Below are 26215 nucleotides of genomic sequence, written 5' to 3'. Positions count from 1 at the left end.
AAAAATATGTTATTGAGGAAACCATTGCTCTCAAATTACATCCTGAAATGATGTGAATATAAACCACAGATTAACTAATGAAATTGAGAATAGTATTCTAGAGCTAACTTGTACAAGAGGAAATTGATCTCAGAATGAGATGATTTAAAAGATAGTGTTATATGTTAAAGGTAACATGGTCTTTAAAATCAGATACAAACATCTTTTCTTATTTAAATTATATGATCTTGAGAAATTTCCTTAACTTTTCTGAGCTGCAAACAACTCATTTATAATACCAAAATAGCAATGATAGTAGCTATTAATGTTTGAGGTGCTAAAAAATATCTGACACAGAGATTGACACCTACTAAGGGCTTTTGTTTTGTTTTGGTACAGGGGACTGAATTTGTGACCCAGTGCCTGCCAGGTAGGCACTTGTGCACTGAGTTAAATCCCGGGTCCAACACCTGCTAAGGTTTAAATCAACTGTGGTTCCCATTAAAATTTCCAAAGTTTTCTGGCAAAGCTGGGATTAGAGCTCAGTTTTCCTGGTCAATGCCTTCTTATCTAAGACACTAACGGTTGATGTTTTTAATCTGCAATCACAATACTTTTCCACTTCTTTCTCCTCAAATTCTACTTCTATGTTTTCCAAAATCAAAATTTTTAGACACTTAAAAAATGTAAAAAGGAAGTATCAAATTTGCAACACTACTTTTCCCCAATGGTAACAGAAACATGCCCTAGACTTTTGTTTTGTTTTTGACATTACTGCAGATTGAATCCAGGGCCTGATTTAAAACTATATCCTCAACCCTTTTAATTTTACTATGAGACTAAATTGTCCAGGCTGGGCTCAAACTTGCAATACTCCTGCCTGTTTCAGCATCTCAGGCAACTAGTATTGAAGTGTATCGTTGTACCAGACAAGCCTATAGTGTTTTTTTGTTTTTTTGGTACTGGGGATAGAACTCATGACCTCGCGCTTACTGGGCAAGTGCTCACTCCACTGAGCTAAATCCCCAGCATTCCTATAGCGTTTTTTATGTTTTGTTTTAGTTTTTTTAGAAATCACTGTAGTGACATTGCATCATTTCCACTCATCATTTCCTAATAAACAATGATTTTTCTCTACAACTTATTCTCTTCCTTTACAATCTAATAAAACCAAAAACCGATAGTAGTTTCTGATACTTTGGAATTATCTCTTTTTCCTTGTCAACACTGAGAAAGAATATTGCTTTAGAAAACATATTATGCATTTAATAAATGTTTTAGCAAGTTTTTCTGTCCCTTGCTTCCTTTTGCTTTCTTTACTATGCAGATTATACCAGCTATTGGGACCCTGTGTTCACTCATATTGCTTCCCAAAACTCCAGTTTTACTATTTGTAAATATCTAATGCCAATCTTAAATAACTACAAAAATTGTAAGAAGAATTTGGTAAATTCTTTATAAACTATGAAAAGCCCAACAAATGCAAGAACTTCTTTTTATTAAGATGAAGATCACTAAAGGCAGCTTAATAGATAAACAAGGGTGGTGGAAATTTGAGATTTGTACTAAATGCTTAGTTTTCAACAGCAGAATATAAGACTTGAATTAGTAGAGTCAAATGTATAGATTGAGGCAAGTTATTTTCAAGTTTTATTTAGTGGCAAAGTCCTCAGAGCAAATGATTTTCAAGTATATAGCGCAAATTAGTATTGTCAGAATATTTTCACATACTTTATCTCATTTAATCTTCAAAACACTACCAGCCTGGGTCACTGCTTCTGGTTTTTTTTTGTTTTTGTTTTTTTTGTTTTTTTTTTTTTGTTTTTGTTTTTTTGTTGTTGTTGTTGTTGTTGTCATTGTTCTGTTTTTTGTTTTTGGTAACGGGGATTGAATTCGTGACTTCATGCTTGCCAGGACAGGTGTTTATGCCACTAAACTAAACCCCCGACTCTGATTACCTCTGTTTTATAGATATAAATTCAGGTGTAATTTACCTCTGTGCATAGCGGTTGAAGCAGAAGTAAAAGGTTGATTCTTATGCTATTGTGCTTTTTTACTATAATAATCTCTTCTGCTATAAATCTATCCAAGTTTGTTCCAAGAATAATTAGTCCTGTCAGTTTTTATAAACTTTTGCTTAATTTCAACTTTGCTTTAGATGCCTTTGAGTTCCAAAGATAACCTCCCCTAGCTTGTGACATGTAGAATCTATTTTCTGGCCCTCTGTCTATTTCAGGAACAAAATCTAAGTTGTTTAGTGTGCTTGATTATCAGACAGGAAGAAAAATAGCAGAGATTCTAGTTAAAGCTTCTAAGAGGAAAGGAAAGAAAAAGATCTTGTGATCACTGCCTGTGATAACCCCATTTCTTAAGAAACTATATTATTGGTAAGTACCTGGAAGTTCTCCAGTAAGGCAAGGATTATATAGCCAAGATTTTTTTTTTTTGAGTGTCTTGAATCAAACCCACGCCAGGTAAGTGCTCTACTGCTGAGCTATAGTCTAGTCCCAGTCAATTGTTAGAGTGAGGGGACTATCTTGCATGACTTTGAGGAAGTGAGAAGTAAGCTTGAAAAGAGGAAATTGTTGTAGATTTACCATTGCAAAGGACAATGACAGTTTGAGGCTGTCTCAGCAATAGTGTGAAGTGAAACTGAAGGGTGAAAACAAGAGGCTGCCCTTGTACATTTAACTTAGGCATGGAAAATGCCTAGTATAGTGATTACTGTGGAGGGCTCTGGTACTAGATCATTTAGCTTTAAATCTAAATTTTGCCTTTGGTCTGTGTGACTTGAGGAAAGTTGTTTAAATTCTCAATGTCTGAACTTTTGGCATTTAAAAGGGGACTAAAATAATACATACATGCAAGGATTGTATGAGATAATGTATACAAAATGCTTAGCACTGAACAGTTCTTTGGATACCATGATGGCTAAATAAATGGTATAAGGTATTATTATTGATAGTTATCATTATTATTACTGACATTATGAGCATTGTCATTTGACACTGTATGTTATGTAAGATTTATCTGGAATAGTATCTGGCAAGAAAAAAGTGCTCAAAGCATGCTTATTAATTTTTAATTTTTGCCTCTGCCAGAGGGTCATGAAGATTAAGTTGCATGATGTGGTTGATGGTTTTGGGTGGTAACAGCACTATAAGAAAAGTTAGGTGGAAGAAAGTTTTGGTAAAATAGACTCTTTAGGACAAGAAAAGTTATTTGATAGTAGAAATAATTCAAGAGACCTTCTTTTCAGTCATAGTTCTGCCTTCAAAATTGTGTGAACTTGGACAACTTATTTTCCTTTTTTGTTATTTCCTTGTTTTTAAAAATAAGGAGATAAGATCAGGTAAGTGGTGTTAACTGTGGATTGAGGGTTGTGGAATATATCAGAAACTCCTCAAATTTCCTTCTTCCACTTTCCCTCCTGACTCCAGGTTTTTGCTCTCTCTGTGAAAAAATCAAATCTTTATGGTAATCATATAATATATAAGGCCATTGCACTAGTGAAAAATCCAGTAACCTAGAAGCCAATGGGAGATCATCTTTTTATTCATTTGGAAAAATCTAGATTGACCCTTTCAGTGTAATTCAGCAACTTGTTTTGTGACTGTATTCCAATATATGTCTCCAGAAAGCAAGTCTCCTATTTCTTAGATTTAAGTGTACTGGACTGATCCAGGAAATGCTATTTGACAGTGTGAGTCAGATTTTGGTAATCTATAAATAGGAGCACATTTTTTTAAACTTTCTACTTAGTGTTTATGTTGTACATTATGAAATTTTAAAGGACATATTGGTAAAAGAGAATTTTGCTAGGATCGTTCTGATAGCATTTTAAGGTATGCTTGTTTTAGTCCTGGTAGGTAATGTGGAAGAACTTTCAATTAGATTTAATGCCTGTGTGCATCTTAATCTATGATAATAGCTCTGTGGAATCCTCTGGTAACAAAATCTTCCTAGTACTTACCAATGAATTAATTAGTAGCCATGGGCTGGTGAATAAGGAGTGCTGATGAAAAGGAATTGAGACAGAGATTTGTTGGACTTCAGTAAGAGAAAAGGAATTTCTTTGTCATTTTATGAGGAATAGAATGAATGGCATTCTGTTGACTCAGCCTATTTAAGCAGTAAAAGGAGACAAACATCAGAGACCCAGAAGCGTAGCTTTCATAATTCTGAGTCAAGCACTTGAGACTCAGTACAGTAGGGTGGAAGTGCACATCAGCAGGCATCATGAGGTCTGTTTCACATACAACTGTCACTTGTGCAATCTTGGGCAAGTTTGACATTTGTTTCCTATCACATAAAGGGGAATTTAACTTGGATTGCCTCAAATATACCTGCTAGCTTCAACCATTTAATGCAAAGATTATATTATGCAATAGCCATTGCTTATCAACATTCCAATATTACAGATGTGCCAGGTTGGATTAAGAGGATGGGGTGGGAAGATGGGGTCTTAATGAATTAATCTACACAGTAGAAAAGAAAGTCTGAATTGTTGGGATAACACACCTTTAGCTCTTAACTCTCTATGAAATTTCTGGTTCTAGGAATAAAGGTACAAAATAATGCTCAGCATTTTGGCTTATGTCTATAATCCCAACACTAGGGAGGCTAAGGTAGAAGGAGCACCACAGGTTTGAGGTCAGCCTAAACTACATTTACTATGTAGTTTAGTAGTGTAGTAACTTGAAGGCCTGCCTGGAATGTATAGTGAGACCTTGTCTCAAAAAAGCACCCCTCTCCACAAAAAAAAAAAAAAAAAAAAAAAAAAAGCATAAATTGGAGTATTATTTGTTTTTAGAAGTAGAATACTTCTGACTAAGTAGGTATTTGTGTGTATGAATCCTTTAAGAGTTAATGATAAAGGAATATTTTTCAGCAGTGAAAAGATGATTACCTTGTTTTCAGTGGTAGTAAAACACTGTTAGATTTTAAGAAAAGGGGATAAGTTCTAACCTGCCCTTTAGAAAGGCCAGTCTTGCTATGGGACATGTGAACAATGAGTTGAAGATCAGAAAGAATGATCAGGAGATCCTGAATGATGACGTCTTCAACTGAAGTAGTAGTGATAAGGAAGACACTGGTTGGGGAAGGGAGGAGTTAAAGAAGTTTTCTAGCTGTCCGTCAGTAAAACTTAGAGAGTGGTGGTGCTATTTACTGACAGAGGAAACAAAGGCAAACGTGGGGCAGTTGTGAGAGTAGAAGATGATGATTCAGTAATTTTGAAGAAATAAGGTACACATCTGAATTACTGAGGCTTAAGTGGAAGTTTTGATCTTTCTCAGTAGCCATATAACTTTCAAATACTTTCTGTTTTTTGTTTTTTGTTTTTTTGTGTTTTTTTTTTCTCAGAAAAGAGTATTTGTGTCACTGTATTAGTTACTGGGGGAGATGATTCCTATAGAGACTAATGCTATGGAGACTACTAATGTCATAATCCCTCTTCTCCCACACACGAATAGAACACTTGTGGGTCTAACTTCTCAAAGCGTTTGGAAAAGGGGTGGAAGGAGGTCAGGGACTACAGGGTTTTTGCTTGTTTTGCTTTGTTCTTATGCTTATTTGAAAGATAATAGTAGTTGTATCTCATTGCAGATATATTGGTTCCAAATGTGATTAGTCAGAAAGGCATAGTTTCCTCAAATATTGGTAAAAAGCAAACAGAGAGCTCCCAAGAGCATTATTAATCACATTTAACCACTTGCTTATTTGAAGTAAGATAAAGTTCAATGTTTATTGTATTTTTCTTTTGTAGAGAAGTGATTTCAAGATCTTCAAATCTTTAAAAACTCAGAAAAATGGCTTTCCTTTGTTTGGATATTAGCTGCCTATATATTTTTCTTCTTTGCAAAGCATTTGGCTGTACTTTGGCTTCAAACGTGGAAATAAAAGGTAAACCAACAAATTAAATGGGTTTTAATGAGATAGTTTTAAAAACTAGGGTTTTTAATTGTTTTTTCAACCTACCTTATTGTATTGCATAACTAGTAATTATTCAAATTGTTTCATGAAGCTCATGTACTAAAGATATGTCCTTACTAAAAAGTTTCACATATAAGGTAACATTTTGTAGTACAAAAGCCAAATCAAAAAAATACTTTCTTGGCTGCTTGCATAGTCATTTGCATTTTCTAAAATGTCAAATATCTAAAAACTTCTTGGCTGATGCACAACTAACTGGAATCTTTCCTTGATAGTTATCTTTAACTTTTATGATACTTAGATAAGTAAGAAGAAATACAGAAATTTAAAGTGAAATGTAGAGCCAAACGCAGTGACACATGCTTAGAGTACAACCACTCTGCAAAGCTGAGACAGGAGAATCATGAATTCAAGCTCGTCCTGGATAAGTTAGTGACTTACTGAGACCTTGCCTCAAAATAAAATGGAAAATAGACTGGGGATGTAGCTTAGTGCAGAGGCTCTGTATTCACTCTCCAGTACCATACAAAATGTAAAAATGTAAAAATAATCAGAATTATTGTCATATCTAATGAACTTCTCTTATTTAAAGCAGATAGGTAGAACAGCTAGGCATGGTGGCATATGTCTGCAGTCTCAGAGGCTGAGGCAAGAGGATTGCAAATTTGAGATCAGCTTGGGCAATTTAGCAACTTAATGAGACCCTGTCTCAAAATACATAAAAGAACAGGATTATGTAGCTCAGGGCAAAGACCCTGGATTTGATTTCTATATCAGAAAAAAAAGAAGGTAATTAAAACAACACATATTTAACAATGATTTTCAGCCTTATGAATTCTCAACAGATATCTTTATGGGTACATGGAGTAATTTGTGCCACAATTTTTTTTCTGTGGATTCTTTTCCTCATCTTAGTTGTATGAAGAATTAAAATGAATAACCTGGTAAAAATGAGATGAAATTATTAGTAACAAGGCAAGATGACAGTAATACTCTTGTGTACTACTAGATTTGTTAGTAGGAAAAGTTTCTAGCTTTCTGTTTTGGTAGTACTGGGGACAGAACTCAGCCCTTGCCCCAGACCTTGTTAAATTTTGCAACAGAATTTCTCTGAGTTGTCCAGGCAGGGCTTAAACTTGTAAGCCTCTTACCTCAGCCCCTCAGAATACAGACATATGGGCGGCACGTCCATCAAGTTAAATTTGAAGCATTCTTGTGTGTGTGTGTGTGTGTGTGTGTGTGTGTGTGTGTGTGTGTGTTGCTTTTTAAATCACCAGATGCAGGGGAGCCATTGTCTCTCAATGTCTCTCCTGCCTACCCCACAATAAAAATTAATTTTTTAAATCACTGCTACTTTTTCTTGAGTCCTTCCAAAGAGTGCCCTGGTATGCTGTCCTCTGGGATTGTATTTTGATTGACTAGGGAATTCTATTAATAAGAATGGACTGAGATCTATCTGGCCTCCAAATTTTAAAGATACTTAGCCATTATAGATACGTTTGATATTTTCTATTCCTCTATTATGCCTACCACAATATTATATGCACTGAATTAATGATGATTTGTTTTTGAGATTAGAAAGAGTAATAAAATATTTCCATCAGAGGCCAAACTTCAATACTAATGAGCTCAAAAAAAAAAAAAAACTTCATGTTGAATTTTTTTATTTCTGTGAATTTATTTTTTAATTCCAAAAAAGGAAAGTCACATTTTCTTCTTATGTAAATTCTTAAAAAGAACACAACAATATAATAGTAATCTAAGTTTAACAGTTTTATTTTTTAAGAATAGAAAAAATTAAACACAAATTTAAAAAAGAATAGGAAAATTTATTGGAGAAAAGGAATATCGCTTGAGAGACAGAAGGGATCCCTAATGGGTTGCCAGTGAGCTCACCTCTCAAAGGAAGTTTTTTTTTTTTGTTTTTTTTTTTTTTTTTTTTTTTTTTTTTTTGTCTTTTTCCTTTTTATCGGTACTGAGGATTGAACTCACGACTGCCTGCTTGCAAGGCAGGCGCTTATGCTGCTGAGCTAAATCCCCAGCCCCTCAAAGGAAGTTTTATGGAGCAAAATCATGAGGTGGATACAACATGGGTCAAAATTATGATCAATCAATAAGATTGCAAGTATAGTTGCTTAGGTATTAGTGATCCATTAGTAGCAAAGTTTAACCTTGGTTGATAATCTATACTCTTCACCTTGTCTTTAGTCTTAGCAGTATTAGTTTATTTGCTAGATTTACATACTTCCCTAAGGGATGAATGGAGGTTTGGGGTTATTTGTATCACTCATTTGAGATATACCATTGTCTCAATGGGGTGGGCCATCCTCTCCTTTTATGACTCAGACTAAGAATAAGACTAAAAGACTAACAGCTTTATTGTGATATAATTTATATTACACAAAGCTCATCTTTTTCAAATATGTTATTTGGTGATTATAAGTATATTAAGTAGTTATGAAGTAACCACTGCTACCAAATTCCAGAATGCTTTCATTACTTCCCTCAAAACCCTATGCCCATTAAATACACACACTGTATTCTATCCTCTTTTCTAGCCTCTTACAAACATTAATCTACTTTCTGTCTCTACAGATATTGTTTATAAACAGAATCAAATAGTATATAGTCTTTTGTGACTGGTTTCTTTCACCTGGCATAATGTTTCTGAATTCTTCCGTGTAATAGCATTTATCAGTACTTCATTTTTTTAGAACTACATAATACTCCAAGGTATAGGTATGTTTTGTTTTGTTTATCCATTCATCAATTGTGGCACATTTGGAAGTAATCTCTATATTTAGCAATCCTTGTCATAAAATAAATGAAAAACAAAAATATTTTATTGATTTTATTTCAGTCAATCCTCCTCAGAACTTTGAAATAGTAGATCCTGGGTATTTAGGTTATCTCTATTTGCAATGGCAACCTCCTCTGGCTGTGGATAACTTTAAGGAATGCACAATAGAATATGAATTGAAATACCGAAATGTTGATAGTGCAATATGGAAGGTAAGTACAGCATATACTTACAATATCATAGTTACCATTAAACATTTTCTTTTGATTCTCAACTTCACTGTCCACTCTAAACTTCATAACTTAATAGTTCTAATTAGTTAATGACAAGCTGCCATGTCTACTTTTCTGTCCTGCGCATTCTGTTAAATATATTTTTACCTCATCCTGTGTGAAGACTACTATTAGAAATTTAGGGAAAAAAATCTTTGTCCCACAGAACATGGACTTTAAGAGCATTGTATCACATTTTATAGTGACTTATTATTCATTTTTTGTTGCTCTAACAAGAAAGCTCAGGATAGGCAATGTACCGAGAAAAAAGTTTGTTTAGTTCATATTTTTAGTGGATGAAAGACCAGTATTCTGTGGACCATTTGTTCAGCCTGTGGACTGCATCATGGCGGATAGAATCCTAGTGAGAGTGAGTGAGACAGAGAAATCACATGAGGAGACAGGAAGCCAGAGAGTGACTTTATAACCAGTTGTTCTTGTAGGAGCATTACTAATTGATGTCACACAGAACTACATTAATTCCTTCTGAGAGAGCACTGCCTCAGCAACCTAATTGCCTCTAGGCAACACCTCTTTTTTTTTTTTTTTTTTTAAGGGAATAAAACAAAACAACAAAATAGAACAAAACAAAACAATGAGAACAATGTTGGATTACAAAAACAGGAGAGTAGGAAATCCCCAATCGTTACTATATTGCATATTGTTATACTCTGAATAGATGTTCGAGAACTGGCTTTAGGCCTGCAAAGTCAGTCAAATTATACAAGCCTTGAACTGTTACTCCAGTTGTTATCATCTCAGCCTATGTTCTTCTGAATCAGCCGGTTGCTTGTGGGACAGAAGAGTGGGGCTCTTCTCTCCCCGCCCCTGTGCTGCTTGGTTCACAGGACGGCTCAACTTGGCTTTTTGGTTCTCTCCCGGCAGGTGCTAACTCTAGGCCCCACCTCTTTAAGGTCTTACCACCTATCAACATTGCCACACTGAGGACTACATGAATACATGAACCCTTGGGGGATACACTTAATACTCGGTTTAGAGCACTCACATATTTAGACATAAGGTTGTTGTGGTAGCCGGCAGGAGGTGTCATCACACTATCTATTATAAGGACAAGCCAGAGGGCAGTGCAAGCTCAATCATAGGGGATGACCTAGGCATTTGAGTGTAAAAGATCAGAACAGATCTGGCTACCAGAACACGATTCAGAAAAAAAGGATATTGATGCCATTTTGCTGAAGGCAAGATTGAAACAACAAAAGATTTTTTTCTGCTCATTAATTTACAAAGCCAATAATTTTTGTTGTATCTATTTGTTTGGGGCAGTTTTTTCCCTTTATACAATACTGGAGAAAACAAATGAATTCTATTTTTTACTAAGTATAAACTAGATGTTTCTCTTGATTTACATTATTTTTAGTTGAATTTAATTGAACAGTTACAGGTTGGGAGCATAATGTACTTTGAGGATTATCTTAAAGCACAAATAATGGCTATTTTCAAACTTGACTCTTCAAATTAAACAATTTGTACATTGGGAAGCTACTGATGTGTTGACATAAATAGTAAGGGAGAGCCTGTCCAGAAGATATTTACTGCAAAACTTTAGAATAAAACTATTTCTTTTTATTCAGTTTGTCATATTTGGTTCTAAATAAATTGTGCTTGATTTCTCAGAAAAAAATAAATGTGGGCTGTATATATACTACTGAACTATGAGCTTTTTCCCTGTAGGAATCAATTTTTATTTAGCTTCGTATCTGCCCCACAGAATATAGCATGGTTCTTTGCAATACTGTAGTAAATTCTTAATGAAGGTTTATTGAATTATCAAGTATTTAAATACTTGGCAATCATGTTCATTCAAAGATTTTTGTTGTAGAAGGTATCTAATTCAAAGCAAACATTTATTGAGTAACTTTGTGTACCAGAAACTTTGCTAGGTATCAGGACTCTAAGAATTAGTAATGCATTAATTTAATCCTCAAGTGATCCGGCCTGCAGATCAACCTATCCAGAACTCCTGGAGGGGGAACGGGGATTAAATAAAAGACATGGGGGAGATAAAAAGAGACAAGGCAAGTCGAGATAATCCAATCAAGCCTTCAGTTTATTCAGAAAATGATCACACCTTTTATAGGCTAAGGGCGGGAGCTGGGACAGGAAGAGGTTAAAGAGATGAATACAACAGGATCACCGGCACATCCGGATACGTGACGTAAGCAGGAGAGGATTATGGTTAATGTAGGCAGACGCAGTGCCCATAGGAGAGAGAGGCATGGAGGCAGCAATGCCTGTCACTCGGCTCCCTACACTCAAGGAACTTACAATTTTTCCACTTTTCTCCAATTACCTTCAGGATTTTACTTTCATGATTGCTCAAAGTTTCATTAGTAATGTGAAAGATTACACATCATTTGCCATGTAATGCACATGCAGTATGTGAATGTTATCTATTTAATTCCAAGTTGCTCAAGTGTTTCACATAGAGCCTTTTTTGCCTCCAGAAGTTTTTGTCTTAAATGAGATGTTTAAATTCATATGATGTTATCAAATGGTATGATACATAAAGATGACCCCACTCTGAAATATATCTGGAGCTTTGTAGGAGTATCTAGAGGACTGTGGATATTGAGAACGCACTAGGGATATTAAGGACTTCTTAGTCTTATTAATGTGATTCACCATACCATGGCTGCTTTGAAGCTTGACTTCATTTCATCTCTTTTACCAAACAGACCATCATTACTAAGAATCTACATTACAAATATGGGTTTGATCTTAACAAGGGTGTTGAAGCAAAGATACACACACTTTTATCAGCACATTGTGCAAATGGATCAGAAGTTCAGAGTTCCTGGTCAGAAGCTACTTATTGGAAACCTGAACAAGGTTAGAAAATACTTTTTTTTTTCATATTTAATACCATCATAACAGTCTCTATAGGGAGTAATTCCCTTAAATCCTATGTGTCACAGTGTATATACAATAGATGCTAGGACTGTGTGCTACAAGATGGAATCCTTCTTAATAGTGAGTGGCTGGTCTTTTTGAATTCTTTAAATCAGCACACGTTTACTAAAACCTACATATTACTTTAACAATAGCTCCCAGTTCCTGGGCTGGGGATTTAGCTCAGCGGCATAAGTGCCTGCCTTGCAAGCAGGCAGTCGTAAGTTCAATCCCTGGTACCAATAAAAAAAAAGAAAAAGACAAAACAATAGCTCCCAGTTCATGGTCGTATTAACAAGCTTGCATGAGTATTTACCCAAGTGCTCAGAGCATCCTAGAATAATCAGTTTACCACTTTAGCATAGACTAGTGTTAGTAAATGAAGCCTCAAAAATTTTTAGACTTGCATGTCTCATAGTGAAGTGATTTTCAGTGACTTCCTTCTGAACTACTACTCATTATGTTGATTGCTAAATGAAGTGGCAAGACCAAAGGAAATAAAATTGCATAGTGATTTCATAAATGATTCATCATCATGATCCTCAGATATTTACTATTCATTCATTTCTTAGGAAGTCTGGAAACTAAAATTCGGGATATGGATTGTATATATTACAACTGGCAATATTTACTGTGTTCTTGGAAACCTGGCATAGGTGTACACTTTGATACCAACTACAGCTTGTTCTACTGGTAAGTATGTTTATATTTAGAATTCCATGTTAGAAAAATATCTATCCAAATAAGTCCACATTATGAGTAACTGTATTCCTACTAAATTAAATTCACTATATTTATCAGAGATATATTTATGATGAATGATTATAATTATTTGGCCTTTCCAATGAGAGTAAATGGTTTTAGAATGCAGGTACTACAAGGTATTTTATGAGTAATTTAAAGAATGTAATCACTATTTCTGTACTGGAGTATATTTTGTGCCTTTTAGATAGATGGAGTTACGAGAAGTGTTAGCATATTTTTGTTCTTGCCTTAAAAAAGTAGCTATCTTTTGGGCCAGTTGTGGTGGCACATACCTGTAATTCTAGCATTTGGGAAACTGAGGCAGAAAGATCTCTGTGAGTTCAAAGCCAGCCTGAACTACATAGTGACACCCTGTCTCACAACCCTCCACCAAGGAAAAAAAATGGATAGCCATTAAACTATATCTTTTTTCTGACTCTACATTTATTAACCCTCACTGAGACTTTTAAGCTTTCAGTCATCTTGATTTCTAATTCTTTCATACCTTATTATTTCATGGTGACACAATCACCATGTTCTGACACTCCTTTATAAAATGGCACATCTGTGTTTTACTTTCTATCTCTATTATAAGAATTCTATAGGCTCCTCTCATTCTACACCTAGATGACTGCCATAGCCTGGCAAATGCTGTTTGCTTGGCTTCTGGTGTCTATCCTTCCTATTCATTCTATGTATTGCAGTAAGCTTTATCTTCCTACGTTGCCATTTTCACATGCTATCTCTTTGTTGAAAAATCTCTAGAGGCTCCATATCCCCCTCACCTCCACTACCCAGGATAAAATCTAAGCTGCTACCAAAGTCTGTGGTGCACTGTATCACTGCTTTTCCATTACTGCCATCTACTATCCTAATGTGAGTGCTCCCAATAATTGCCTTTTCTGCTATTTATATCTTGATGTGTTTTGTACTCTTCAAAAGGTTTTCATTCCATTTATTAAGCAAAACATTTTGTAAGTCTGCTCTTAAGTATGCTTTTTAAAAATAACTTTCCCAGTTAAATATTAAAAATGCAGTGTCACTCATGATCATTTACATAAGCTTCAGGTTTCCTTAGTGGGAAACTTAGTTTGATTCACAAACCTTTTGTGACTCAATATGACTTAGTTTGATTCACAAACTATGACTTAGTTTGATTTACAAACCTTTTATGAGTCAAAATGACCTAAGTACATGAACAAAAATCTTTATTTTATCTTTGAGATTTCTTCAAGCCTCTCATTGTGCTGTGAGCTCTGTGAAATCATAGACCATGTTGTCTTTTCATGGTGTTGCATCTTTAGTACTTATAGCATGTAGCAGATAGTAGATGCTAAATAAATATTGTATATTATTGAATCATTTTTTAATTTGCAGGGTATGCTAACACAATTAAAAATGGAGCATCATTATATTAGAAGTTCCTGGTAAACAATTCTTACAGTATTTCTTTTTACAGGTATGAGGGCTTGGACAATGTATTACAGTGTGCTGAGTACATCAAGGAGAATGGAAAAAATATTGGATGTAGATTCCCGAAGTTGGAGTCACCAGAGTATAAAGATTTTTTTATCTGTGTCAATGGATCATCAGAATCCAGTCCTATCAGATCCAGCTATTTCATTTTTGAGCTTCAAAATATAGGTGATATAAACAAGCAATTTAAACTTGAAATTTATAGTTGGGGGCTTAAGAAAGTATAAACATAGAAAAATAAAGGTAGAGTATGCAAGGAAATACGGAAGATAAGAAACTGCATGAAGTATAAAGTATCATTTTTATGGGGCTGGGGATTTAGTTCAGCGGCATAAGCGCCTGCCTTGCAAGCAGGCAGTCGTGAGTTCGATCCCCGGTACCGATAAAAAGGGAAAGAGACAAAAAAAGAAAGAATCATTTTTATTTAGAAATCACAATTTATTTTCCAAACCTCAGAGTGTTGTTCTGCTCTGTAGTACTTTCATCTAGGGTCAGTGATGAAATAATTATAGACTCCCTTATTTTCAGGCCTCAATAGACAAATGGCTGGATATTTTCAGGTTTGTGTTCTCAGTTCTAACAGTTACAATTGAGAGAGTTTCCAGAGTCATCCAGTTCTAGATTGAATCTTGGATCTACCACTTTCCAGTTACATAAATTTGGAAAAGTTGCTTATGCTCAGTTTGTTCTTCTCAGTTTCCTTCTTCATAAAATGAAGTGAATAGAAGACCATCTCATAGAATTACTGTGAGATTAGTACAAGATTATGATATGAGATCCTTGGTGCATTGTCTGATGCATTTTAAGCACAATAACTATTTGTAAAAGTAGTAGTACTGATAGTGGTTGTCGTTTCTAAAGCTACAAAATAGGAAAAGGATTACAATGATTTGGATCTTCTCACTTGGCTCTTGGGTTTCAATATTTGTCGTTGTTTGACATCATAAAATAGGTTTCCAAAATAATTAAGTTTCTCAGCAAACTCACTTTGGTTGGTAAGCAACTTCGATTTTAACACACATCGTGGGGAATAATTTTGAGTCACCCTGGAGGTTTTAGTTACTAGGTGTGCTCAGCTTTAGAAAAGGGCTACTGATGATTTCGACAACTTCCATGTTAAAATTATTTCTCTTTGCTTCTTAGTTAAACCTCTGCCTCCAGACTATCTTAGTCTTACTGTGAAGAATTCATTTGACATTAACCTGACATGGAGCATACCTGAAGGGCCCATTCCAGCAAGGTGTTTTATTTATGAAATTTTGTTCACAGAAGCTGGTCGTTCCTGGATGGTAGGAATATTGCATTTGTTTGGGGAAATCATAAACACTGCCTTTAATAAGAAATTTGAGAATCAAAATCAGATTATTCACAAAGAACAGAATATTCATGTATCATAATAGCTTAACTTCCAGAAAGTCAAATCTGGTGGACAAACGTAAGGTGTCTGTAGTCTGAAAGTGTAATCATGCCAAATTCAAAGCTACATAGGACTCTGGAGATAATGAAGTCACTTGTTTCCAATTTTGTGCCAAAAAATAAACTTAACAAGGGACAAAAGTGGATTGTGAAAATGCCTTAGTTGATGGTGACATACACCAGAACTCTGGGAGGCTGACGCAGGAGGATCATTACGTTGAACCCAACTTGGACAATTTAGTGACTTACTGAGATTCTGTCTCAAAATAAAAACCAAACAATAAAAGGGATTGGGAGACATTTCAGTGTGGGGGCTCTGAGTTCAATTCCCAGGAGGTGAAAAAGAGGGAGGAGGAGGACGAGGATGAGAGAGAGAGAGAGAGAGAGAGCCTCAGGTAAAAACAAAACAAGAAAGCATAAACAAAATTAATCACTTCTCAAGGAACAACCTTGAGGTCAAAATTAGAAGTGGCAGTTACAAAAGAATTACTGTTAACTAGGGAAATGAATTTATAACAGGGGAAGAATGCAATGGTTGTGAGACTAACTATCCCTAACATCAACAAGGTAATGATGCCCTTAACTTGGCATTTTAGATTAATCTTATTTATTGATTTCCAAATTAGAGAATGAAAGGGACAAGTAGTTGAGCCACTGGTTCTAATTAATTCATTTCATAGCAAATGAGAGAACTGGTTTTGAATTGACTTTCAGGTTATAGGGAGATGAATTAACTTCACAATTGAATTACATGTCTAGAACTGGAATTAAGATCTGACTCTACATTACAGTGGTTCCAAACAGAAGATATAACAAACATAAAGCTGATATTTTGGATGAGAAAAACTCTTCAGTTCTTTGAAATGAAAAATTGAAGTAATTGCTTCAGTGAATTTTTGTTGTTGCTTTGCAAAATCACCTAGATTTGTGATATGCTTATGACTGAAGTAGTAATTTCATGGCAATCCACGAGCACAAGTCTTACAGAGATTACCTGAAATAAAAACAGTGGCGAAAAGAACTTTATGTACATGGATTCTGCAATTTCTACAGAAATGGCATTCATACAATGGTTCTGTCTTTTGATATTTCAGTGTATGTACCATTTTCATTATGTGGAATATGGGAAATTTGACTAGTTCAAATATTAGGTATTATAATCATGAAGGTTGCCTAGGAATTTTGCCTGGTCATACACACTGTTCTTTATCACAAGTGTTTCATTATCATGATAGAAAAAAGTTTTTATACATGAATAAGAAAATAATGACAGACAACATCTTTAAAACCAAACAGAAAAACTCAAACACTTACCATATAAAGAGATAATTCCTGCTAGGATACACTTTGTAGTATTCTGGTGCATATATTTTATGGGAAAATAAACTACCATGAAAATGACAAATGGAATTTCTCTAGCTGCAATTAGATCAAGTAACGTCATCTTATTTTTTCCTTGGCTTTCAGACTAATACGATTGAAAATGAAATGCACATCACAAGAGCATTAAATGAAAGTCAAGAACTATGCTTTTTAGTAAGAAGCAAAGTGAACATTTATTGCTCAGATGATGGAATTTGGAGTGAGTGGAGTGATGAGCATTGCTGGGAAGGTATGAGCTAAAAGGACAGTAACCAAGTGACTGAAACTATTTGCTGGCAAAATTAATTTTCTTTCTGTCTATTTTTGTAATCATGGAATTCAAGAGCTCTTGAATATTGTCTATACATGGAGAAGAAAAGTTCACAAATACTTCAATCAAACATAGATTTATTTAAATTCTAATGTTCATTTAGAAATAAGAATGTTATTATGCTTTTATTAGAAAAATTCTTGTTTTCCTGTCATTAAAGAGAATGGGCTGGTTCTTTGCTGGGGGATGGGGAGAGCAGGAGCATATTTTAATCAATGTTTTCTTAGTTTTTCAGTTTGCAAGAAAACAGAAGGATAAGCTTGCCATACATTTATTTCTAAATGTCTAGTATCATGCCAAATGAATATCATTCTAATGAGGAACAATATTCATGATAAGCTATGCCTGTCACTCAGTAGTAGCGTGCTTGCTTTCCATGCATGAGCCCCCAGGTTGGATCCTCAGCACTGCAAAATCAAAAAAGAAGTTATAATTAGTAAAACACATATCCCAATTTCTTCCAACACTGATTAAAATGACATGATAAAAGATATTCGAATTGCATAGAAAAAAACCCAAAGGTCCATATACATAGAAATATAAACTAAAAGGCCTAGATAGTGAGGCAAAATAGGATCGTGCTTCAGACTATATTAGCTTGTTGGTAGAAATTATTAAAAGTGTTTCAAAATTGAAGAAAATCAGCTCACTATTCTCTCAGGTATATTAATATGGATGCAGTTATTAATATATATTCAGATATAGATATAGATACAGATAGTTGTCTATGAATCATTCATCTTCTTTCATGTGGTTCTACTATAGTGAAATCTCTATTATCTCCCTAGGGATATACTGGTATCGTTGTTCCTTTCCATTCATCAAATACTGTTAAGTACCAGTTCTGTGTCAGATTTTCTTTAAGCACTGGATATACAGAGTAAAGAAATTTTTACCCATATGGAGCTTGTATTTTATTCCCAAGTTGAGTAAAGATAAGCAATCAACAAAAGTCAAAAAATATAATCACTAAGGATTATGGAGAAAAAAATAAGCAGGGTAGGAGATAGCTCAATCAAGTGATCTATATGGAATCAGAAAGAGCATTATTGCTCTTATATTTTTCATTTTTTTAACTGTTAGTAGAAATGTGAAGACTCTTATGCAAAGTTACATTCTCAATTATATTTTGTGCATTGTACAAAGTCAGTATGGTGAGTTTTTAACATTCTTAAAAATAGATATCAATTTAGTTAGTGACAAAAAACAATAAAAACAAAATTTCAGTTGATTTTGCATGTCAGGAAATTTACATTATCAGTCCTTTCTCTACATTACATACTTTCAAAACAAAATAATTGAGTTACACTGGTCAATACATTTCATATTGTTATCTTCAAAGTAGTAGATGTCTTTTTATGTGTTTATGCACAATCTTATCAGTGGTATTGATGATTGAATTTTCTTTTGCCATATGGAGAAATGTCCTGGAGAATCTTAATGACATTTAAAAATTAAAAACAAGGAATTTCTTGAGTTGTTTATGGTCTTAGTTTTTTTCTGAGGTTTATACTGATAAACATATTGCATATTGTTATCGTCACAGTAGTTGTTCAGATTACAAGATATAGTCATGGAAAAATGATCAAACAATTGAACAATGAAAGCACAAACTGTTCTCTTTTGTTGTTGTTGTTGTACCAGGGGTTAAACACAACCTCACACTTGGCAGGCAGGTGATTATGTAACTGAGCTAAATCCCTGGCCCTCAAACTGTTCTTTTTGATGAACTAGCACACATTAGTAGTACAGTATCGTGTGTGTGTGTGTGTGTGTGTGTGTGTGTATAAATTTGTATGCAGACATATGATCTTTTCCCTTCTTTCTTTTCTCCTTTCCCCTATCACAGTTGTTCTTTCCTTTTGAGCAGTTTCCTTCTCTTTCACTTTCACGATATATATTGTACATTTTGGAAAAAACCCAAATGCCCATCAACCATGCAATGCACAAAAAAAGATGTCATATTTTTATATAATGGGGTACTACTCAGCTATAAAGAAAGATAAACTTGAAGCTTTTATGGGTAAATGGATGCATATCCATAAGTGAAATAAATTAGACTCGCATGTGTAAATATTGTATTGCCTCCCTGGTGTAAAAACCTGAAACAGTAAATAAGATTCAAAATGTACAATGGTCTTAATTTTTAGAGCATTTCTTGTTCAATGCTTCAAATTAGAGAAAGATAAAGTGTTTTGTTTAGTGGTAATGGGGATTGAACGAAAGTCTAATTTGCCAAATTGCTCAGGCTGTACTTGAGCTACTGATCCTACTGTCTCAGCCTCCCAGAGTGCTGGAATTGCAGGCATGCTCCAAAACACTTGGCTAAGTAAATACTACTTTTGGAAATAAAAATATATCCTTGTCAGGGAGAGCAAGTAGAACCTCAAAAACAGGAGCTCCTTGGCATCTCACTGTTACATTTGCATGTCAGGAAATTTACATGTTCAGTCATTTCTCTGTATTACATACTTGCAAATCCTAAATTAAACATATAAATTTGGTAATTTTCTAGTAAAAAGATTGTAACACAACAGAACCAAAAACAAAAGAAAATGTGGCATCAGGAGAATAGGTCTGGGCCTAAGACTCAACATGCTTTATGTTATTCCAAAACAAGTGGAAAATACTAATTTGGGGAGGGCATATTTTGTCTGCTTTTAAAGTTTATCCAGTGATTACTCATTCTTTCTTATGTAGAAAAGGTTTTAAAATTTCATTCATAAAATAATAAAACACAAAAGAAAAATTGTGTCCCTTTGTTTCATCCCTAAAATGGAATACAATTTTAAAAGTGTGACCTTAGGGGCTGGGGGTTTAGCTCAGTGGCGTAAGCGCCTGCCTTGCAAACAGGCAGCCGTGAGTTCGATCCCTGGTACCGATAAAAATGAAAAAGACCAAAAAAAAAAAAAAAAAAAAAAAAAAAAAAAGTATGACCTTAAAGTCAACACTCAAGAATCAATAGCCTTCCTGTACATAAATAAATTCACTGAGAGAGAAATTGGGGAAATAGCACCTTTCACAATAGCATAAAAATTCCGAGAATCAAGCTTCTACATTGAAAATTACAAACCAAGAAGCCAATCTGTGCCCTCCAATTAGCCAATGGCAGTCAGAGGCCAGGAGGAGAACAAAGAAGCCAACCTATGTCCTCCCATGAACCAGTGTGTGGGCTTGGAGACAGAAGAGTGCCACCACCCCCCTACCCCTAACTGGCCTCAGTAAGCGACCAGCTGATTCAGAGAACACAGGCTGAGGTGATAGCAACTGAAATAAAACAGCTTAATGCTTGTATTGTCTGATTGACTTTGCAGGCCTAAAACCAGTAGTCTGAGCATCTATTTAGAGGATAACAATATGCAATATAGCAACTATGAGGGATTTCCTTCTGTCTTGTTTTTGAAGTTCAATATTTCTCTCACTGTTTTGTTTTGTTTCATTTTATGTTCCCTTTAAAATTAATACATAAATAAAAGATAATCATAGTACTCCAAAAAAGGAGATTGAAGAGGATATCACAAAATGGAAAGATATACCTTGATTTTAGGTAGGAATAACCAATGTAGGAGAAATAGCAATACTTCTCAGTTTGCTATACACATTTAATGAAATCCTGATACAAATTCCAGTAGCATATCTCACAGAATTATAGAAAACAATTTTAAAATTCATTGGAAGCAGAAGAGAGTTAGAGTAGCAAAGATAATTCTGGGCAACAAAGGCAAAGCAGGAGACATCACAATCCCTGACTTCAAACTATAGTACAAGGCTACTTTGATAAACAAAACAACAAAAACAAAAACAAATAAAAACCTTAGCACAATACTGATAGAACAACACAGACTTGAGAATCAATGTAACACATTTGAAGATTCAGAAATAACTCCAGCCATACTCAGCCACCTTATCTTTCACAAAGAAGTCAAACAACTTCACTGGAAGAAAGACATCCTCTTTAATAAACGGCGTTGGAAAACTGGTTTGCCACATGCCAAAGATTAAAACTAGATTCATATCTTTCTCTATGTATCAAACTAAAATTGAAATGTATCAAAGATCTAAATACATCTAGAACAGAAAACTGAAGTCTGCTGGAAGACAGAAGAGCTAGAACTTTTGAAGACACTGGTGTAAGCAAAGACTTTCTGAACAAAACCCTGATCACACAGGGACTATCACAAGGAGTCAGTACCTAGGATCTCATCTTATTAAAAAGCTTTGGCACAGCAAGAGAAGCCTCCAACAGAGTGAAGATACACTCTGTATAGGAAAAACCTGTTTGCCAGTAGTTTCCCAAAGGACTAATATTTAGATTATATAAAGAACTCAAAAAAATCAGACCTCTCTAAAGACCCAATCCAAAAATGGGTATCTGGGTTGAGTACACATTTCTTGGATGAAGAACAAACAGGAAATAAGTATATGAAAAAATGTTCAACATCACTGGCAATTGAAGAAATGTGAATTAAAACAAGCTGATATTCCATCTCACCTCAGAAATAATGGGCTATTATCAAGAAATCAAACAATAACAATGGTTGGGCTGTTTGGGTGCTGGTGGGGCTGTGGGCAAAAAGGAGTTCTCCACTATTGATGGAAGTATAGACTGGCGAAACCAGTGTGGAAAACGATGTGGAGATTTCCTCAGACAACTAGGACGAGAGGTTCCATTTGACCCAGCTATTCCCTTTCTTGGGACCTTCCTGAAAAAAATTAAAAGCATCATATCGCAGTGATATATGCACATTCATTTTTATAGAAGTATAATTTGTAATAGGTAAATTTTGGAAACAGCCCAAATGCCCATTAACTGATGAATGGATAAAGAAGATGTGGGTTTTTTTATACAATGGAATACTACTCTGCCATAAAAAGGATAAGCTTGAGACATTACCTAGAGATAAATGGATGCATCTTGAGACCATACTCAAGTGAAATAAATTGGACACACATGTAAATGCTGTATTATTTCCCTGGTGTGAGAAGCTGAAAGTGTAAATAAGGACTAAAATTTATAAAAGTATTGTGAAATGGAATGAAAATGCTCAAATGGGAAAGGGAACTAGGAAGGGGAGATGGGGAAAAGAAGAAAGGGAAAAAATGAGAAAAGAAGGAAAAATGGAACCAAAACTTCTGTTAATACGGAGAGGAAAACAGGTTGAAGGAAGGTAGGGGAAGGGGAAAAAAAGAATCAAGTTATATCATGCACAGTTACAAATTCCCTATGATAAATATAATCATTATGTATACTCAAAATGTACCAGTAAACTTAATAAATTTAAAACAATGAAAAATGTGTACAAGTGTGACCTTGATTCATGCTTTGTGACTCCTTCCTGCAATCTTTGCTACTCCAAAGCCTGAGGTAAAGGATCACATGATTAGAGAGCAGCCTGCGTATTGTAGCCAGTACTGTTCTTAAAACCAAGAGTGATCTTGAAAGCCTAACTACAAAAGCAGAGACAGCAGGAAAGAAGGCGTGACTGTTCCACAGTGGCCAGGGGCCGGCCAATGGAGCCGCAAACAGTACACAGGTGCCCCCCGAAAAGCATTATCAAGTTTCTGCAGGGTCACTGTTGAGATTCATGGCACATAAATTATGAGAAAAAGTTTAACCCTAGCCGGGGCAGCTAAAATAAGGACCACTACAGTTGGCCCTGTTGGCATGTGCCTAAAATCTCAGCATTCTTAGGGGATAAGACAGGAGGATCACAAGTTTGATCCCAGCATGGGCAATTTAGGAACTTTGTGCGACCCTATCTCAAAATTTAAAAAGGACTGTAGATGTAGCTCAGAGTGCAAGTCCTAGGTCAATCCCCAGTGTGTGTGTGACAGTGGAGTTGAAGGAATTAGAGCTGATAACAGTCTTTTTGAAAGCCAGCATTTAAAGAGTCTGAAAGAATAGTGTCTAGGGGGCTGCGGATTTAGCTCAGCGGCATAAGCGCCTGCCTTGTAAGCAGGCAGTCGACAGTTCGATCCCTGGTACTGATAAAAAGGAAAAAGACAAAAAAAAAAAAAAAAAGAATAGTGTCTGAACAAGTGAAAAATAAGTTTAATGAGAATAAATCCAAAGAAACCCTCCGTATGAAGATCCACCAAAATATATACAGTATCTTCTAAAAAAGAGATAAAATCAAGTTTCTCCAAAAGGAAGATGTTGTCCACTACTGGTATGCACAAGTCCTACATGATGGGACTGTTTTTGATAATATGCATGCAAGAGTTCGAAGAAGAAAAATGATATAGCTTCAAGTTTTAAAGTGGAAAGAGAAAAAGTTATCAGAGGGTAGGATGAAGCTCTCTAGATTATGAACGGAGAAGAAACTGGATTGGTGAGGGAACCAGAGTGGGTTTACAGAGAAAAAAGACAATCCAATACCAAAATTTCACCCAATGCTAAACCTCATTCTTGAACTGGAATTACGGATTTTGATGGAAATAGCAGTGCTTTAGGTCTAAATACATCAGCAATAATGATAAAGCTTGACCTTCAAACTTATGTTACTAGTCAGAGCTTGTTACTTTTGTAAGGAAAAAGTCAATTGGAAGACTCAAGGAGTTTGCTTACTTGACCCTGACTTTTGAGCAATGTAATAAATCCCTAAAATCTAAAATATTTTATTATAGCTGTGTAAAATATGGTTAAGGAGATCTGTTTTCTTTTACCTAATTCTGTAAGCTGAAAGGCTAATAAAATTTTATCTACTCTGAAAAAACTCCATTACTCACACACATTTGAACTGAAGGACTGCTCTTGTTCATTTTAGTGTCAGATGATATAAACTACATTTAACTTGTTATTGGAAGCTGTGGTAGTGCACGCCATATTTGTGTTCTCATCACTCTGGGAAGACGAGGCAGGAGCATAGCAAATTCAAGCCTAGCATGGGCAGCTTAGTGATTTAATGAGACCCTGTCTCACAAGGAAAAAAAATCTGGGGATATAGCTCAGTGTGAAGGCCCTCGTTCCATCCCCAGTACTGAAAGAAAAGAAAAGAAAAGAGACACAGGACATGTTTATTTACCCATTTGCCTAACATTTAATCATTTTTAAATGAAAAATCCACAGGGTCAAATATTAAACAGATTCATACCAAGAAACAAACATGTTTTGAGGAGTTATTTTCTAAGTGAAATTAAGAGATGTCACGGTGCAATAAAGTAGTTATTCTGTATAAAAAGTATGCAAATGAAAGAGATGTCATACTTGAAAACAGCTGTGATAGCTATCCACTGGCAAATATGGTGAGATTTACCAGGTCTAACTCAGCTTTTAATCATTTACTAGGAGTATATTGGTAAAACTGTTATTTCAAAAATTGTTACAAACCTCTCACATTTCCCCTTTCCTGTGATTTTTTGATCCTAGGTAATGGACGGAAGGAGACTTTGGTATTTTTCATCATACCATTTGGTCTGATCTCATCATTTGTTTTGTTACTAACTTTGCTTTTGTATAAGCAAAAAGCTTTAATGAAATCAGTAAGTTATGTATTATAATGCTTAGTCTGATACAGTAAATAACAAGTTCTGCATTTAGAAACAATGGACATATATTTTATACTTTTACCTGCTCCCTTAGAGCACATAGTTGATGTTATAAGGATTATGATAAAGTCTTCAGAAAATACAGTAATTAGAAAGCTTGGCTCTACAAGGGTACATTTTGGTGGGGGTTACTTTTGTCAAAATAGAATAAAGCTTTAGATCGTGAAATGTTATTTAGCTCTAGGTTAGAGAACAGTATAATGAAAGAGGGGTAGAAGAAAAGCAATACTGGGAGAAAGGAGGGGACTGCAAATAGTTGGGGAAGAACATACATTACCAGTGTGTGCCTAAGCACTGGATTCCATCAAAATGGTAAAGTGTGGCACCTGTTCTCAGAGCTCTTGTGCTACTTGGGGAAGACAGAAACCCTGCAAAGGTATAGTCTGTTATAATGACTTTAAAAGATTGCTACTAAGTTGTACAGATAATATAGAATTTTCTAAAGATGGGGAGAACACTTTTAGAAAGCTTTAAGAAAAAGCTGTGACTTGAAGAAAAAAACAATATTACGAATTTTCCTTATAGAAATGTTAACATGTATGAAATGTTTCACTTTGTCTACTGAATACTTTTCCCTTATTTCTCTGAGTTATTAATATTCAATGAAATTTTGTTGTTAATGAAGGTTTATTTATAACAGTGCTCTTTCTAAATTTCAGATTTTCCATATTAAGAAAGAAGTTTTTTCTCATCAGGAGACACTCTGTTGACTTACCAATTTCCATTTACATGACCAAATGTTCAACATCAGTCTTATGAAACTGAACTTCTTCAAATGTTGACTACAAGTCATTGTAAAATGTAGTTGTATTTAAATAGTCTTTTAAGTACTCAAATCCTGAGATCGCAATAAATTTGCCAGATTCAGTTAATAGATGCCTTCTTCATAAATCTGTGGTGAGACTGGTACATGTAGAGTCAAGAAATGGGCCAGAGTTCGCTCAAATAATGCATTAATAAAACAATATGATTTTGTAATCTTCACTAAGTCATGGTCAGATTATTGAAAAATAAGGCTAAATTTTGGAAGATGAGATTGAATATTTTTCTTTTGTTGCTGTTGTTTGTTTTAAATTGCACTCTGGCTTAAAAACATTCAGCATGGGATTCTTTGGCATTGAAAGTAATCTGAGAAGTGAATAAATAGTAAACAATAGATTTTAAATATGTTCATAGGCCTAAATGTGTGTGTCACATTTCATGAAAGAAAAAGAGGAGATAAATGTAGTGACAAGGGATCTTATCTGAACCATTCAAAAGTCACAAACTACATAATAAGACCTTGGGGATTTCTTATACCAGTTGGGAGGAAGTCTTTCCTAATTTCTGATTTGTGTGTGTGTGTGTGTCTGTGCGTGTGCCTGTGCGTGTGTGTACATGTGCGTGTGCATGTGTGTGGTACTGAGAATTGAACCCAGGACCTCACTCATGCTTACATTCCCA

The 26215-nt window shown here is 34.9% G+C and overlaps 1 protein-coding gene across 1 annotated transcript in view; it reads left to right on the top strand.

The window, feature by feature from the left end:
• The window catches only part of Il13ra2 (interleukin 13 receptor subunit alpha 2), a 54657-nt gene extending 29011 nt beyond the window's left edge, over nt 1-25646 (top strand). Inside the window, exons 3-11 of the mRNA XM_063246298.1 lie at nt 5747-5883; nt 8774-8925; nt 11682-11835; nt 12468-12588; nt 14099-14283; nt 15259-15404; nt 16999-17143; nt 24594-24706; nt 25432-25646. Of these exons, the coding sequence (XP_063102368.1) occupies nt 5790-5883; nt 8774-8925; nt 11682-11835; nt 12468-12588; nt 14099-14283; nt 15259-15404; nt 16999-17143; nt 24594-24706; nt 25432-25482 (1161 nt within the window). The 5' untranslated portion in view covers nt 5747-5789 and the 3' untranslated portion in view covers nt 25483-25646. The remainder of the gene's footprint in view (nt 1-5746; nt 5884-8773; nt 8926-11681; nt 11836-12467; nt 12589-14098; nt 14284-15258; nt 15405-16998; nt 17144-24593; nt 24707-25431) is intronic.
• Nucleotides 25647-26215: the final 569 nt, after the last annotated feature.

This window comes from Cavia porcellus, unplaced genomic scaffold (assembly GCF_034190915.1).
Source record: "Cavia porcellus strain 051 isolate PalLab524CR breed Dunkin Hartley unplaced genomic scaffold, mCavPor4.1 scaffold_3, whole genome shotgun sequence".
Classification (NCBI taxonomy): Eukaryota; Metazoa; Chordata; class Mammalia; order Rodentia; family Caviidae; genus Cavia; species Cavia porcellus.
The sequence above is the reverse complement of the archived record's forward strand: the minus strand, read 5'-3'. Positions and strand labels throughout refer to the sequence as shown.